We start from the raw sequence: 16931 nt of genomic DNA, 5'->3' as shown, positions 1-16931 counted from the left end.
ATCTGTGGGGCAGAATCTATGGGTCGGGATCTATGGGGCAGAATCCATGGTTCAGGATCTATGGGTCAGGGATCTATAGGTCCGGATCTATGGGTCAGGATCTATGGGTCGGGATCTATGGGTCGGGATCTATGGGTCGGGATCTATGGGGCAGGGGTCTATGGGGCAGAATCTATGGGTCAGGGATCTATGGGGCAGACGCAGCACAAACACTCAGAGCCGGGATTCATTCCTGTTCTTTTTTCCCCCCACACCCCATAACTGCCCCATAACTGCCCCATAAGTACCCTCCCCCGGCCCATAAGTGCCCCATAAGTGCCCTCCCGCCCCACAACTGCCCCATAAGCGGCCCCCCCCCCCACCCGCTATCAAACCGGGGGTGAAAAACGGGTCCCCCCTTAAAAAAAGCCACTTGGGGGGCGGAAAAAAGGGGGAGAAGAGGACCCCAAAATGGGGGGAGAGGAGAGATGGGGGTCACGAGGAGGATCTGAGGGACCTTCTGGGGGTGGAGGGACAGGAGGAGCTCCAGAGGAGGATCTGAGGGACCTTCTGGGAGTGGAGGGACAGGAGGAGCTCCAGAGGAGGATCTGAGGGACCTTCTGGGAATGGAGGGACGGGAGGAGCTCCAGAGGGGGATCTGAGGGACCTTCTGGGGGTGGAGGGACAGGAGGAGCTCCAGAGGGGGATCTGAGGGACCTTCTGGGAATGGAGGGACAGGAGGAGCTCCAGAGGGGGATCTGAGGGACCTTCTGGGAGTGGAGGGACAGGAGGAGCTCCAGAGGGGGATCTGAGGGACCTTCTGGGGGTGGAGGGACAGGAGAAGCTCCAGAGGGGGATCTGAGGGACCTTCTGGGAATGGAGGGACAGGAGGAGCTCCAGAGGGGGATCTGAGGGACCTTCTGGGAATGGAGGGACAGGAGGAGCTCCAGAGGGGGATCTGAGGGACCTTCTGGGAATGGAGGGACAGGAGGAGCTCCAGAGGAGGATCTGAGGGACCTTCTGGGAATGGAGGGACAGGAGGAGCTCCAGAGGAGGATCTGAGGGACCTTCTGGGGGTGGAGGGACAGGAGAAGCTCCAGAGGAGGATCTGAGGGACCTTCTGGGAATGGAGGGACAGGAGGAGCTCCAGAGGAGGATCTGAGGGACCTTCTGGGAGTGGAGGGACAGGAGGAGCTCCAGAGGAGGATCTGAGGGACCTTCTGGGAGTGGAGGGACAGGAGGAGCTCCAGAGGAGGATCTGAGGGACCTTCTGGGAATGGAGGGACAGGAGGAGCTCCAGAGGAGGATCTGAGGGACCTTCTGGGGGTGGAGGGACAGGAGAAGCTCCAGAGGAGGATCTGAGGGACCTTCTGGGAATGGAGGGACAGGAGGAGCTCCAGAGGGGGATCTGAGGGACCTTCTGGGAGTGGAGGGACAGGAGGAGCTCCAGAGGGGGATCTGAGGGACCTTCTGGGAATGGAGGGACGGGAGGAGCTCCAGAGGGGGATCTGAGGGACCTTCTGGGAGTGGAGGGACGGGAGGAGCTCCAGAGGAGGATCTGAGGGACCTTCTGGGAATGGAGGGACAGGAGGAGCTCCAGAGGAGGATCTGAGGGACCTTCTGGGAGTGGAGGGACGGGAGGAGCTCCAGAGGGGGATCTGAGGGACCTTCTGGGAATGGAGGGACGGGAGGAGCTCCAGAGGGGGATCTGAGGGACCTTCTGGGAATGGAGGGACAGGAGGACCTTGAGGAGGATCTGAAGGACCTTCTGGGAATGGAGGGACAGGAGGAGCTCCAGAGGGGGATCTGAGGGACCTTCTGGGGGTGGAGGGACGGGAGGAGCTCCAGAGGGGGATCTGAGGGACCTTCTGGGAGTGGAGGGACAGGAGGACCTCGAGGAGGATCTGAGGGACATTTTGGAAGCTGAGGGACAGGAGAACCTCCAGAGAATGTGGAGCTGTCAGGAGGACCTCGAGGAGGATCTGAAGGACCTTCTGGAAGTTGGGGGACAGGAGGACCTTGAGGAGGATCTGAGGGACCTTCTGGAAGCTGAGGGACAGGAGAACCTCCAGAGGATGTGGAGCTGTCAGGAGGACCTCGAGGAGGATCTGAGGGACCTTCTGGAAGCTGAGGGACAGGAGGAGCTCCAGAGGACGTGGAGCTGTCAGGAGGACCTCGAGGAGGCTCTGGAGTGGCAGAAGAACCTCGAGGTGACCCCGAACAGCCCCGAAGAACCCCGTGAGTTGCCCTTCTCCCCACAACGTCGCCTTCGGTTCCTCGCGGTGCTCCTCAGAAGCCTCTGATGTGGCAATAGGCCTCGAGGCCGGCGAAGAGGACGTAGAGGAGCCAAAGGCCCAGGAAGAGGGCGCTGGTGAGGACCTTGGGCCCCCGCGGCCCTCCCAGTTCGCCGCCGATGTGGGGGCGGCGGCGGTAGAGGAGGACACTGATACACACGAAGGCGAAGATGGTGAAGAGGGTGACGGAAAACGCCAAAGTCCCCGTCTGGACCTCAAAGTCCCTCCCTTGGGCGGCCCAGTAGATGGCGGCCACCGACCAGGCCACCCCCAAGCCCAGGAAGACGTTGACGGCGTTGGAACCCGTCACGTTGCCGATGGAGGCGTCGGCGCAGTGGTCCTGGAGGGCGGCCACCTTGCTGGCAAAGGTGTCTGCGGGAGGAGACCGTCCTCAACGTTGTTGTCTCCATCATCTCCATCACCATCACCATCTCCTCCTTTTCCTTCTCCATCTCCACTTTCATGCTCATTGCCATCATCTCCATCTCCATCACCATCACCATCTCCTCCTCTTCCTTCTCCATCTCCATCTCCATCATCTCCATCTCCATCACCATCTCCTCCTCTTCCTTTGCCTCCTCCATCTCCACTTTCATCCTCATCTCCATCATCTCCATTTCCATCTCCATCACCATCACCATCTCCTCCTCCATCTCCATCTCCTCCTTTTCCTCCTCTTCCATCTCCATCATCTCCATCACTGTCTTCTCCTCTTCCTTCTCCATCTCCACCATCTCCATTATCTCCATCACCACCTCCTCCTCCTCCTTCTCCACTTTCATCCTCATCTCCATTATCTCCATCTCCATCACCATCTCCTCCTCTTCCTCTTCCTCCTCCATCTCCATCTCCTCCTCTTCCTCCTCCATCTCCATCTCCTCCTTTTCCTCCTCTTCCATCTCCATCATCTCCATCACTGTCTCCTCCTCTTCCTTTTCCTCCTCCATCTCCATCTCCATCTCCATCTCCTCCTTTTCCTCTTTCATCTTCATCTCCATCATCTCCATCACCATCTCCTCCTCTTCCATTTCCATTTCCATCTCCATTTCCATCACCATCTCCTCCTTTTCCTCCTCCATCTCCACTTTCATCCCCATCTCCATCACTTTCTCCTCCTCTTCCTTCTCCATCTCCATTATCTTCATCACCATCTCCTCCTCTTCCTTCTCCTTCTCCATCTCCATCTCCTCCTTTTCCATCTCCATCCTCATCTCCTCCATCTCTATCATCTCAATCTCTGTTGTCCCCATCCCCATCATCCCCATTTCCATCATCTCCACCATCTCCACCTCCATCATCCCCATCTCCATCATCTCCATCCCTATCATCTCCATCACCTCCACCATCTCCACCCCATCATTTCCATCATCTTCATCCCCATCATCTCCTCCATCTCCACCATCTCCTCCACCTCCATCATCTCCTCCATCCCCACCATCTCCACCCCATCATCTCCATCATCTCCATATCCATCGTCTCCACCTCCTCCACCATCTCCATCATCTCCTCCACCTCCTCCACCTCCATCATCTCCTCCATCCCCACCATCTCCATCATCTCCATATCCATCGTCTCCACCTCCTCCACCATCTCCATCATCTCCATCTCCCCCGTCCCCCCCCGTCCCTCCTCACCAGGAATGGACGTTCCGAGGGCCACGAAGACGACGGCGTTGACGGAGTCCTTGAGGCCGACGGTGCAGCCGAAGTGTGCGGCGAGGTCGCCGATGAGCGCCGTCAGGACGCCGATGAGGAGGATGGAGACGCCGAAGCACGCCCACCCGTTGCAGTACTCGGTGGGCGGAACGCAGGCGAACAGAACCTTCCAGAACACCGTCAGGAAGTGCATCACGTAATCGAAACACGAGGGCAGACGCTCCTCCCGGCCGTCCTCCTCCTCCTCCTCCTCCCCTGCGGGTGGGCGGAAGGTCACCCCGGGGCTCCACCATCTTGGGACAGAAGGTCACCCCGGGGCTCCACCATCTTGGGACAGAAGGTCACCCCGGGGCTCCACCATCCTGGGACAGAAGGTCACCCCGGGGCTCCACCATCTTGGGACAGAAGGTCACCCCGGGGCTCCACCACCCTGGGCCCACGATGGGCAGAAGGTCATCCCGGGGCTCCACCACCCTGGGCCCACGATGGACAGAAGGTCATCCCGGGGCTCCACCACCCTGGGCCCACGATGGACAGAAGGTCAACCCGGTGCCGCCATTTTGGGGCCAAATAACACCCTGAGGCGATGGCGCCATTTTGGGGGCAAATGTCTCTGAAGCTCAAAGAAGGACATCATCAACCACAGGAGAACGTGGCCATGGGGTGGTGGCCCCATCTCAAGGTTCTCAACCCCATGGTGGTGGCCCCATCTCCAGGTCCTCCTCCCCACGGTGGTGGCCCCATCTCAAGGTTCTCAACCCCATGGTGGTGGCCCCATCTCCAGGTCCTCCTCCCCACGGTGGTGGCCCCATCTCAAGGTCCTCCTCCCCACGGTGGTGGCCCCATCTCCAGGTCCTCCTCCCCATGGTGGTGGCCCCATCTCCAGGTCCTCCTCCCCATGGTGGTGGCCCCATCTCCAGGTCCTCATCCCCACGGTGGTGGCCCCATCTCAAGGTCCTCATCCCAATGGTGGTGGCCCCATCTCCAGGTCCTCATCCCCACGGTGGTGGCCCCATCTCAAGGTCCTCCTCCCCACGGTGGTGTCCCCATCTCCAGGTCCCCATGGTGGGTCCCCCCCGGGGCCGGCTGAGGCCGTGGAGAGCCGGAGGAGGTCCCACCTGCGCTGACGGTGATGGCCTCCAGGAACTGCTCCCTCCAGGAGTGCGTCCCGATGACCGTGGCCAGGTTGGTCTTCTTGATCAGTTTGTCCACGGTGTTCTACGAGGAGAGCGCAGAGAACCCTTTGGTCACCTCCTGGTGGTCCTCCTGAGGCCCCACCGGGGGGGGTCCCCCCCCTCCCCCCTGGAGGTGTCCCCAGAGGTCACCTTGAAGTCGTAGGACTCCTCGATGATGACCTCGAGGCGGCAGTTGTCCCCCAGGATGGGTTTCCCCATCTCAGCGATGCGCTGCGCCTCCTCCTCCTCGGCCGAGAGCTTCCGCTCCCCCTCGGCTGCGGGGACAGCGCGGAGCGCGGGTGGGGACACCGCCGTGGGGACAGCGCCGCAGGGACACCAATGCGGGGACACCAACGCGGGGACACCAACGCGGGGACACCACCGTGGGGACACCAACGCGGGGACACCACCGCGGGGACACCAACGCGGGGACACCAACGCGGGGACACCACCACGGGGACACCAACGTGGGGACACCAACGCGGGGACACCAACGTGGGGACACCACCGTGGGGACACCACCGTGGGGACACCACCACGGGGACACCAACGCGGGGACACCAACGTGGGGACACCACCGCGGGGACACCACCACGGGGACACCAACGTGGGGACACCAACGCGGGGACACCAACGTGGGGACACCACCGTGGGGACACCAACGCGGGGACACCAACGCGGGGACACCACCGTGGGGACACCACCACGGGGACACCAACGTGGGGACACCAACGCGGGGACACCACCGCGGGGACACCAACGCGGGGACACCAACGTGGGGACACCACCGTGGGGACACCACCGTGGGGACACCAACGTGGGGACACCAACGCGGGGACATCAACGTGGGGACATCAACGCGGGGACACCACCGTGGGGACACCAACGTGGGGACACCGCCGTGGGGACACCAACGTGGGGACACCAACGTGGGGACACCAACGTGGGGACACCAACGCGGGGACATCAACGTGGGGACATCAACGCGGGGACACCAACGCGGGGACACCAACGCGGGGACACCACCGTGGGGACACCGCCGTGGGGACACCAACGTGGGGACACCAACGCGGGGACACCACCGTGGGGACACCAACGCGGGGACACCAACGTGGGGACACCACCGTGGGGACACCAATGCGGGGACACCAACGCGGGGACACCACCGTGGGGACACCAATGCGGGGACACCAACGCGGGGACACCACCGTGGGGACACCAACGCGGGGACACCACCACGGGGACACCAACGCGGGGACACCACCGTGGGGACACCAACGCGGGGACACCACCGTGGGGACACCGCCACAGGGACACCACCACGGGGACGGCAGCGTGGAGATGGGGACAACAGCGAGGGGGAGAACTTGGAAGGGGGACATCGGAGTGGGGACATCGGAGTGGGGACATCGTGGAGGACGTGGAGATGGGGACATTGTGGAGATGGGGAGAACTTGGGGTGGAGATATGGGGACATCAGGGGGGACATTGGAGTGGGGACGTCGTGGAGATGAGGAGGAGAACTTGGGGTGGAGATATGGGGACATCGGAGTGGGGACATCGTGGAGATGTGGAGATGAGGACCTCATGGAGATGGGGAGAAGGACTCTGAGTGGGGACACTGTGGGGACACCGTGGAGTGGGACAGAGGGGGAGGACTTCACGTGGGGACATCGTGTGGGGACACCATAGGGGGGACACGGGGACGTGGAGAGGAACATGGGGACACCAGGGGGTGGTGGGACCATAATGGGGGTGGTGGGACCATAATGGGGGTGGTGGGACCACAATGGGGTGATGGGACCACAATGGGGTGATGGGACCATAATGGGGGTGATGGGACCATAATGGGGGTGGTGGGACCATAATGGGGTGATGGGACCACAATGGGGGTGGTGGGACCACAATGGGGTGATGGGACCATAATGGGGGTGATGGGACCATAATGGGGGTGGTGGGACCACAATGGGGGTGATGGGACCATAATGGGGGTGATGGGACCATAATGGGGGTGGTGGGACCACAATGGGGGTGGTGGGACCATAATGGAGTGATGGGACCATAATGGGGGTGATGGGACCATAATGGAGTGATGGGACCACAATGGGGTGATGGGACCATAATGGAGTGATGGGACCATAATGGGGGTGATGGGACCATAATGGGGGTGATGGGACCACAATGGAGTGATGGGACCACAATGGGGGTGATGGGACCATAATGGGGGTGATGGGACCATAATGGAGTGATGGGACCATAATGGGGGTGATGGGACCATAATGGGGTGGTGGGACCATAATGGGGGTGGTGGGACCACAATGGGGGTGATGGGACCATAATGGGGTGATGGGACCATAATGGGGGTGGTGGGACCACAATGGGGGTGGTGGGACCATAATGGGGTGGTGGGACCATAATGGGGTGATGGGACCACAATGGGGGTGGTGGGACCACAATGGGGTGGTGGGACCATAATGGGGGTGGTGGGACCATAATGGGGGTGGTGGGACCACAATGGGGGTGATGGGACCACAATGGAGTGATGGGACCATAATGGGGGTGATAGGACCATAATGGGGGTGGTGGGACCATAATGGGGTGATGGGACCATAATGGGGGTGATGGGACCACAATGGGGTGATGGGACCACAATGGGGTGATGGGACCATAATGGGGGTGATGGGACCATAATGGGGGTGATGGGACCATCAGGGGTTGGTGAGATGGGGTGATGGGACCCCAGAGGGGTGATGGGATGGGGACGGTGGGGACGGCGCACGTCACACACGTCACAGGGCCACGGCGCAGAGCGGGTGGAGAGCGTCTCCGCGGGGGACGAGGAGAGTGGCGCCGCCGCAGGGTCCTACCTTGGGCGAGCAGGAGAGCTGCGGGGGAGAAGAACCCGTGAGGACAACCCCGGCCAGGAGGAGAGGAGGAGAGGAGGAGATGGAGGAGGAGGAGAAGATGAGGAGGAGGAGAAGGAGAAGGAGAAGGAGAAGGAGGAGGAGGAGGAGATGAGGAGGAGAAGATGAGGAGAAGATGAGAAGATGAGGAGGAGGAGAAGGAGGAGGGGATGGAGAAGGAGGAGGAGGAGGAGAAGGAGAAGGAGAAGGAGGAGGAGATGAGGAGGAGAAGGAGAAGGAGAAGGAGAAGGAGAAGGAGGAGGAGGAGGAGATGAGGAGGAGAAGATGAGGAGAAGATGAGAAGATGAAGAGGAGGAGAAGGAGGAGGGGATGGAGAAGGAGGAGGAGGAGGAGGAGGAGGAGAAGGAGGAGAAGATGAGGAGAAGGAGGAGGAGATGGAGATGGAGAAGATAGAGAAGGAGGAGAAGATGAGGAGAAGATGGAGAAGAAGGAGAAGGAGGAGAAAATGAAGAGAAGGAGGAGGAGAAGGAGAAGATGAGGAGGAGAAGATGAGAAGAAGAAGGGGAAGAAGGAGAAGATGAGAAGATGAGGAGGAGAAGATGAGGAGAAGAAGGAGGAGGAGAAGATGGAGAAGGAGGAGAAGATGAGAAGATGAGGAGGAGAAGATGAGGAGGAGGAGGAGAGGAGGAGGAGGAGGTGGGGACCCACCGTCCGCGTACCCGAGATGCCCCGTTTGAGCCAGCGCGGCTGCCCCAACTCGATGAAGAAGTTGTCCTTCTTCTCGTACTCTTCGCCGTCCACGATCTTCACCTGCAGCGTCTTCCTGGGGGCGGTGGGGGGACACGGGGACCTCCGTCCGTCCGTCCGTCCGGGATTGTCCTCTCCATCCCACCCCCCGTCCGCCCACCGCCGTTGGTCCTCTCCATCTTCACCGACTCTTCGGTCCCACCACCGCTCCGACGACCGCATCAGCCCTTCCGCCCAGTCCTGGTTGTCCTCTCCATCCCTCCGTCCGTCCGTCCGTCCGTCCCCCAACCCCTTCCATCTCTACATCCCAACACCCATCGACCCTTCCACCCACTCTGCTCGGCCTCTCCATCCCAGCACCCATCCCAGCACCCATCCCAGCACCCATCTCAACAGCCATCAACCCCTCCATCCCTCCGTCCATCCCTCCATCCCACGACCAATCCCACCACCCATCAACCCATCCCTCCATCCCTCCATCCATCTCATCACCTCTTCCTCCATCCCTCCATCCATCCCTTTGTCCATCCATCCATCTCACCATCCATCCCACCATCCCACCACCCCTCCATCCATTCCACCATCCTTCCATTACTCCCTCCACCCATCCCTCCACCCCTCCATCCCTCCATTCATCTCCAGGTGGTCTCCATCCATCCCTCCATCCATATATTTATCCACCCATCACTCCCCATGAGGTTTCCATCCATCTCCACATGGTATCCATCCATCCCTCCATCCATCCCACCACCGATCTCTCCCTCCATCCATCCCACCATCCCATCATCCATCTGTCCTTCCATCCATCCATCCATTCATCCCTCCATCCATTCCTTCATCCTTCCATCCCTCCATCCATCCATCTCACCACCTATTCCACCATCCCATCATCCCTCCCTCCATCCCTCCTCCATCCATCTCCAGGTGGTCTCCATCCCTCCATGTGGTCTCCATTCATCTCCAGGTGGTCTCCATCCATCCCTCCATCCATCCCTCCCACCACCCATCAACCCATCCCTCCATCCATTCCTCCATCCCTCCATCCCTCCTCCATCCATCTCCAGATGGTCTCCAACCATCCATCCATCCCTCCATCCATCCATTTCTTCATCCTTCTATCCCACCATCCATCTCACCACCTATTCCACCACCTCATCATCCCATCATCCCTCCTCCATTCATCTCCAGGTGGTCTCCATCCATTTGTGTGATCTCCATCCATCTCCAGGTGATCTCCATCCCTCCATCCCTCCTCCATTCATCTCCAGGTCATCTCCATCCCTCCATCCCTTCATCTCCAGGTGATCTCCATCCCTCCATCCCTCCTCCATCCATCTCCAGGTGATCTCCATCCCTCCTCCATTCATCTCCAGGTGATCTCCATCCCTCCATCCCTCCTCCATCCATCTCCAGATGATCTCCATCCCTCCTCCATTCATCTCCAGGTGGTCTCCATCCCTCCATCCCTCCTCCCTCCATCTCCAGGTGATCTCCATCCCTCCATCCCTCCTCCATCCATCTCCAGGTGGTCTCCATCCCTCCATTCCTCCTCCATCCATCTCCAGATGATCTCCATCCCTCCTCCATTCATCTCCAGGTGATCTCCATCCCTCCATCCCTCCATCTCCAGGTGGTCTCCACCCCTCCATCCCTCCATCTCCAGGTGATCTCCATCCCTCCTCCATTCATCTCCAGGTGATCTCCATCCCTCCTCCATCCATCTCCAGGTGATCTCCATCCCTCCTCCATTCATCTCCAGGTGATCTCCATCCCTCCTCCATCCATCTCCAGGTGATCTCCATCCCTCCTCCATCCATCTCCAGGTGATCTCCATCCCTCCATCCCTCCTCCCTCCATCTCCAGGTGGTCTCCATCCCTCCATCCCTCCATCTCCAGGTGGTCTCCATCCCTCCATCCCTCCATCCCTTCATCTCCAGGTGATCTCCATCCCTCCTCCATCCATCTCCAGGTGGTCTCCATCCCTCCATCTCCAGATGATCTCCATCCCTCCTCCATCCATCTCCAGGTGATCTCCATCCCTCCCTCCCTTCATCTCCAGGTGATCTCCATCCCTCCATCCCTCCATCTCCAGGTGGTCTCCATCCCTCCATCCCTCCTCCATCCATCTCCAGATGATCTCCATCCCTCCATCCCTCCTCCATCCATCTCCAGGTGGTCTCCATCCCTCCATCCCTCCTCCATCCATCTCCAGGTGATCTCCATCCCTCCATCCCTCCATCTCCAGGTGGTCTCCATCCCTCCACCCCTCCATCTCCCGGTGGTCCCCACCCCACCGCCCCGCGGTGTCCTCACGCGGTCTCGTCGTTGCGGAACTCGAGCTCCCCGGCGCAGTCCTGGTAGTGAACCCCTCCTCCGCGGGCGGTTCCGTCCACGGTGCGATAGGGCAGAAGGACGGTTCCTCGCGCTCCGGAGCTGCGCAGGACCTTCACCTCCAGCGTCCCTTGGCTCTCGCTGACGTGCACCACCCGCTCCTGGAAGGCGAAGATCCCGGCGTGGTCGTCATCCAAGATGGTCACCGTCGCCACCAACGGAGCCACCAACTTCCCTTTGGGGTTCTCCTCGGACTCGGCCTCGAACATCCCCTCGGCGTCGCCCACGCGGAGGTTCAGGAGACGCACGAAGAAGTGTTCGTCCTCTTCGAAGATGTCATCGTCGATGATTCCGATCTTCAGCTCCTTCCGGGTCTCCCCGGGTTTGAAGATGAGGGTCCCTTCGCTGTACTCGTAGTCGGAGCCCGCCTTGGCCGAGCCGTCCTCCGTCCGGTAGTCCACGTAGAAGGTGTTGTTGGCGTCGGGCGCGTGGTGGCACCGCACCCACAGCGCCACCGCCCCGCAGTTCTCCAGGCAGTGGTAGAGGCACGGCTCGAAGCAGATGCGGCTGCAAAGGGCCTCCTCGGCCTCCGACCCCACCTCCAGGAGGGTGGAGGACCTCTTGGACACCTCGGCCACGTGTTTCTTCAGGACGTTGCCGGCTCCGGTCATCATCCGCGTGGCCTGGATGCGGTAGAACGCTCGGCTCTTCTGTTGGTGGAGGAGAGCGTAGTAGTTGGCCGTCTCCACCAACTGCTCCAACTCCTTCTCCGGGTGCTTCTGCTTGAGGTCCTTCAGGATCTGAATGACCTCCCGGCGGCTCTCATCCAACTCCTTCTCCTCTTGGCTCTGCGCCGCCGGCGACGAGGAGAGACCACCGCCAACGCCAACGCTTCCAACCATGGCTCCTCCGCCTCCAGCGTCGGCGTCGCGGCAGCCGCCGTCCACCTCGATGCCTTTGGGGAGTTCCCCTTCGATGCCGACGATGACGGCGGCGCCGCGGCACGGCTCCGGGCGGTACCGCCTGTAGACGTCCTTATAGAAGAGGAGGCGTTTGTCGGCGGCCCACGCGAAGGCCACGCAGAGCGGGAAGAAGAGGAGGGTGAGCAGCGCCTCCCAGACGCGCACCACCCCCGGCGAGATGACCGCCAGGATGAGGTAAAGCCAAACGTAGGCGAAGATACTCCACGACGCCGTCACGAAGAAGACCCTCAGGTGTTTGATGCGACGGCTTTCGCCGCCGGGGACGACGTAGACGCAGACGGCGATGACCACGAACATATTGAAGGCGGCGCTGCCCACGATGGTGCCGGGGCCCAACTCCCCCGCCTGGAAGTTGTGACCGCAAACCTCGATGACCGAGAGGAGGATCTCCGGCGCCGAAGAGCCCAACGCCATCAGCGTCAGATTGGAGACGGTTTCGTTCCAGATGCGGACGGTGCCGACGCTCGTCTCGCCGTTGGCTTTGGTGACGGTGATCTCCTTCTCCTTGGAGGTGATGACCTCGATGGAGGCCATGAAGCGGTCGGCGATGATGGAGACGCCCAGGAAGGTGTAGACCATGGCCACCAAATAGACGACGGCGCGGGCGGCAGTGTCGCCCGCCGAGGGGTTCTCCGGGTGCCACACGGGCAAGAGGACGCCCGGCTGGCACCGCGCCGACCCCCGGCACGAAGCGTTGGAGCCGCCGGGCCACGAGCGAACCCCCGAGACCCACAGCAGCCCCAGCAGGGCCCCACGGCGCCACATCCTGCGGGGAGAGCAGAGCAGGGGGGAGCTGTGGGGCGGGAGGGGTGGGGGATCTGTGGGGCAGGAGGGGGTGGGGGGATCTGTGGGGCGGGAGGGACATGGGGGGGATCTGTGGGGTGGGAGGGGTTGGGGGAGGTGAGATCTATGGGGCAGAAGGGACACAGGGGGATCTATGGGGCAGGAGGGGGTGGGGGAGGTGAGATCTGTGGGGCAGGAGGGACACAGGAGGATCTATGGGGCGGGAGGAGTGGGGGGATCTATGGGGCAGGAGGGACATGGGGGGATCTGTGGGGTGGGAGGGGTTGGGGGAGGTGAGATCTATGGGGCAGAAGGGACACAGGGGGATCTGTGGGGCAGGAGGGACATGGGGGGGATCTGTGGGGCAGGAGGGGTTGGGGGAGGTGAGATCTGTGGGGCAGAAGGGACACAGGGGGATCTATGGGGCAGGAGGGACATGGGGGGGATCTGTGGGGCAGGAGGGGTTGGGGGAGGTGAGATCTATGGGGCAGAAGGGACACAGGGGGATCTATGGGGCAGGAGGGGGTGGGGGAGGTGAGATCTGTGGGGCAGGAGGGGGTGGGGGAGGTAGAGATCTATGGGGCAGGAGGGGGTGAGGGAGGTGAGGTCTGTGGGGCAGGGGGGTGGGGGGATCTGTGGGGCGGGAGGGACACAGGGGGGATCTGTGGGGTGGGAGGAGTGGGGAGGTGAGATCTGTGGGGCAGGAGGGACACGGGGGATCTGTGGGGCAGGAGGGACACGGGGGATCTGTGGGGCGGGATCTATGGGGCAGGAGGAACACAGAGGGAATCTATGGGGCAGGAAATGGAGATGGAGGTGGGATGTGTGGGGCAGGGGGGGTTGGGGGATCTGTGGGGCAGGAGGGGTTGGGGGATCTATGGGGCAGGAGGGACGCAGGGGGGATCTGTGGGGCAGGAGGGGTTGGGGGATCTATGGGGCGGGAGGGACACAGGGGGGGTCTGTGGGGCAGGAGGGGTTGGGGGATCTATGGGGCAGGAGGGACACAGGGAGGATCTATGGGGCAGGATCTATGGGGCAGGAGGGGTTGGGGGATCTATGGGGCAGGAGGGACGCAGGGAGGATCTATAGGGCAGGATCTATGGGGCGGGGGGGTTGCGGAAGGTAGAGATCTATGGGGCAGGAGGGACACAGGGAGGATCTATGGGGCAGGATCTATGGGGCAGGAGGGGTTGGGGGAGGTAGAGATCTATGGGGCAGGAGGGGTTGGGGGAGGTAGAGATCTATGGGGCAGGAGGGGTTGGGGGATCTATGGGGCAGGAGGAACACAGGGGGATCTGTGGGGTGGGAGGGGTTGGGGGAGGTGAGATCTGTGGGGCAGAAGGGACACAGGGGGGATCTATGGGGCAGGAGGGGTTGGGGGAGGTGAGATCTGTGGGGCAGAAGAGACACAGGGGGGATCTGTGGGGCAGGAGGGACGCAGGGGGGATGTGTGGGGCAGGAGGGACGCAGGGGGGATGTGTGGGGCGGGAAGGGGCAGGGGAGGTGAGATCTGTGGGGCAGGAGAGATGAAGGGGGGATGTGTGGGGCAGGAGGGACACGGGGGATCTGTGGGGCAGGAGGGACGCAGGGGGGATGTGTGGGGTGGGAGGAGTGGGGGATCTATGGGGCAGGAGGGGGTGTGGGGGTATCTATGGGGCAGGAGGGACACAGGGGGATCTGTGGGGTGGGAGGGATAAAGGGGGGATCTATGGGACAGAAAGGGTTGGGGAGGTGAGGTCTGTGGGGCAGGAGGCGTTGGGGGGATCTGTGGGGCAGAAAGTGGGGGAGTGGGATCTGTGGGGTGGGATGTGTGGGGCAGGAGGGGGTGTGGGGGGATCTATGGGGTGGGAGGGGTTGGGGGAGGTGAGATCCGTGGGGCAGGAGGGGTTGGGGGGATCTCTGGGGTGGGAAGTGGAGGGGGAGGTGGGATCTGTGGGGTGAGATCTGTGGGGCAGGAGGGGGATGAATGGGAGCAGTGGGGTGGGAATCGTGGGGCAGGATCTGTGGGGCAGGAGGGGGGAAGAGGGGATCCGTGGGGTGGGCAGAGGCTCCACTATGGGACAGGGGCTCCGCTATGGGGCAGGGGCTCCGCTATGGGGCAGTGATGCTCCGCTATGGGGCAGAGGCTCTGCTATGGGGCAGTGATGCTCCGCTATGGGGCAGGGGCTCCGCTATGGGGCAGTGATGCTCCGCTATGGGGCAGAGGCTCTGCTATGGGGCAGTGATGCTCCGCTATGGGGCAGAGGCTCTGCTATGGGGCAGTGATGCTCCGCTATGGGTCAGGGGCTCTGCTATGGGGCAGTGATGCTCCGCTATGGGGCAGAGGCTCCGCTATGGGTCAGGGCTGCTCCGCTATGGGGCAGAGGCTCCGCTATGGGTCAGGGCTGCTCCGCTATGGGGCAGAGGCTCCGCTATGGGTCAGGGCTGCTCCGCTATGGGGCAGAGGCTCCGCTATGGGGCAGAGCTGCGGGGGGGGGCGCTCCCCGGGCTCCTCCGTGGTAACCGCTGTTTCCATGGCAACAGAGCGGGAATGGGGGGGGGGAATGGGGGGCGGGAATGGGGGAGCCCATAGCCCTGACCCATAGATCTGACCCATAGCTCTGACCCATAGCGCAGCCCCATAGCCCTGACCCATAGCTCTGACCCATAGCGCAGCCCCATAGCCCTGACCCATAGCGCAGCCCCTGATCCATAGTGCAGCCCCATAGCGCAGCCCCATAGCAGAGCCTCAGCCCCACAGCACAGCCCCATAGCGCAGCCCCATAGCAGAGCCTCAGCCCCACAGCACAGCCCCATAGCGCAGCCCCACAGCAAAGCCTCAGCCCCATAGCACAGCCCCATAGCGCAGCCCCACAGCAAAGCCTCAGCCCCACAGCACAGCCCCATAGCACAGCCCCATAGCAGAGCCTCAGCCCCACAGCACAGCCCCATAGCGCAGCCCCACAGCAAAGCCTCAGCCCCATAGCACAGCCCCATAGCGCAGCCCCACAGCAAAGCCTCAGCCCCATAGCACAGCCCCATAGCAGAGCCTCAGCCCCACAGCACAGCCCCATAGCGCAGTCTCATAGCAGAGCCCCATAGCAGAACCTCTGCCCCATAGCGCAGCCCCATAGCAGAGCTTCAGCCCCATAGTGTAGCCCCATAGCAGAACCTCTGCCCCACAGCACAGCCCCATAGATCAGCCCCATAGCCGAGCCTCTGCCCCATAGCACAGCCCCATAGCCGAGCCTCTGCCCCATAGCACAGCCCCATAGCACAGCCTCTGCCCCATAGCACAGCCCTATAGCACAGCCCCATAGATCAGCCCCATAGCGGGAACTGGGAGTGGGGGAAACAACTGGGAATGGGGAAACTGGGAATGGGGGGGTTCCCAGTTGGAATCCTCAGGTTGAGGGGGCGGACTGGGATAGAGGGGGGAAGGAACTGGGATGGAGGGGGGAACTGGGATGAGGGAGGGGGAATTGGGATAACGGGGAACTGGGATAATGGGGGGGGCACTGGGAATGGGGGGGTTCCCAGTTGGAATCCTCAGGTTGAGGGGGCGGACTGGGATAGAGGGGGTTGGAACTGGGATGGAGGGGTGAAAACTGGGATGGAGGGGGGAACTGGGATCGGGGGGGGTCCGTGGGATGGAGGGGGTGATTGGGGTGCGGGGGTCCATAGGGGGTGTGGGGGTCCATGGGGGCTGCGGGGTCCCCGCGCGGTACCTGCGGCTGCGGCTCCGCCCGAGAGAGGAAAAACCTCCATGGCGGGAGGGGGGGGGGCGGGGAAAGGGGAGGGAATGGGAATAACGGGAATGGGGGGAGAGGGGGAGTGGGAATGAGGGGGAATGGGGGGGGGAATGGGGGGGGAATGGGAATAACGGGAATGGGGGGGGGAGTGGGAATGAGGGGGAATGGGGGGGGAATGGGGGGGGAATGGGGGGGAATGGAATGGGAATGAGGGGGAATAGAGGGGGGAATGGGGGGAAATAATGGGGGAATGGGGGGGAATGGAATGGGGGGAATGGAATGGGGGGAATGGAATGGGGGGAAATGGGGGAATGGAGGGAGAATGGGGGGGGAATGGGGGGAATGGGGGAATGGAATGGAGGGGAATGGGAGGAATAGGGGAAAATGGG

The 16931-nt window shown here is 62.0% G+C and overlaps 1 protein-coding gene across 5 annotated transcripts; it reads right to left on the bottom strand.

The window, feature by feature from the left end:
- Positions 1 to 362: 362 nt before the first annotated feature.
- SLC8A2 (solute carrier family 8 member A2) lies at positions 363 to 16585 on the bottom strand. Of its 5 annotated transcripts, none has more exons than XR_008447528.1 (10): positions 16519 to 16585; positions 11028 to 12794; positions 8687 to 8790; positions 7971 to 7988; positions 5254 to 5378; positions 5047 to 5146; positions 3908 to 4183; positions 2076 to 2645; positions 1971 to 1997; positions 363 to 1296 (listed from the first exon to the last, which is right to left on the bottom strand). XR_008447528.1 is itself a non-coding variant. In XM_054052811.1 (8 exons), exons 2-8 carry the CDS (start codon positions 12791 to 12793, stop codon positions 2269 to 2271), a joined length of 2766 nt encoding a protein of 921 aa, XP_053908786.1. In that variant the 5' UTR covers position 12794; positions 16519 to 16585; the 3' UTR covers positions 1900 to 2268. The 5 variants fall into 5 exon arrangements, 1 of the variants encoding a protein (XP_053908786.1); XR_008447529.1 differs by having other exon boundaries at positions 363 to 1196; XR_008447527.1 differs by lacking the exon at positions 363 to 1296 and adding an exon at positions 1347 to 1596.
- Positions 16586 to 16931: the final 346 nt, after the last annotated feature.

The sequence above is a fragment of the Cuculus canorus genome, chromosome 37, assembly GCF_017976375.1.
Source record: "Cuculus canorus isolate bCucCan1 chromosome 37, bCucCan1.pri, whole genome shotgun sequence".
Taxonomy (NCBI): domain Eukaryota; kingdom Metazoa; phylum Chordata; class Aves; order Cuculiformes; family Cuculidae; genus Cuculus; species Cuculus canorus.
The sequence above is the reverse complement of the archived record's forward strand: the minus strand, read 5'-3'. Positions and strand labels throughout refer to the sequence as shown.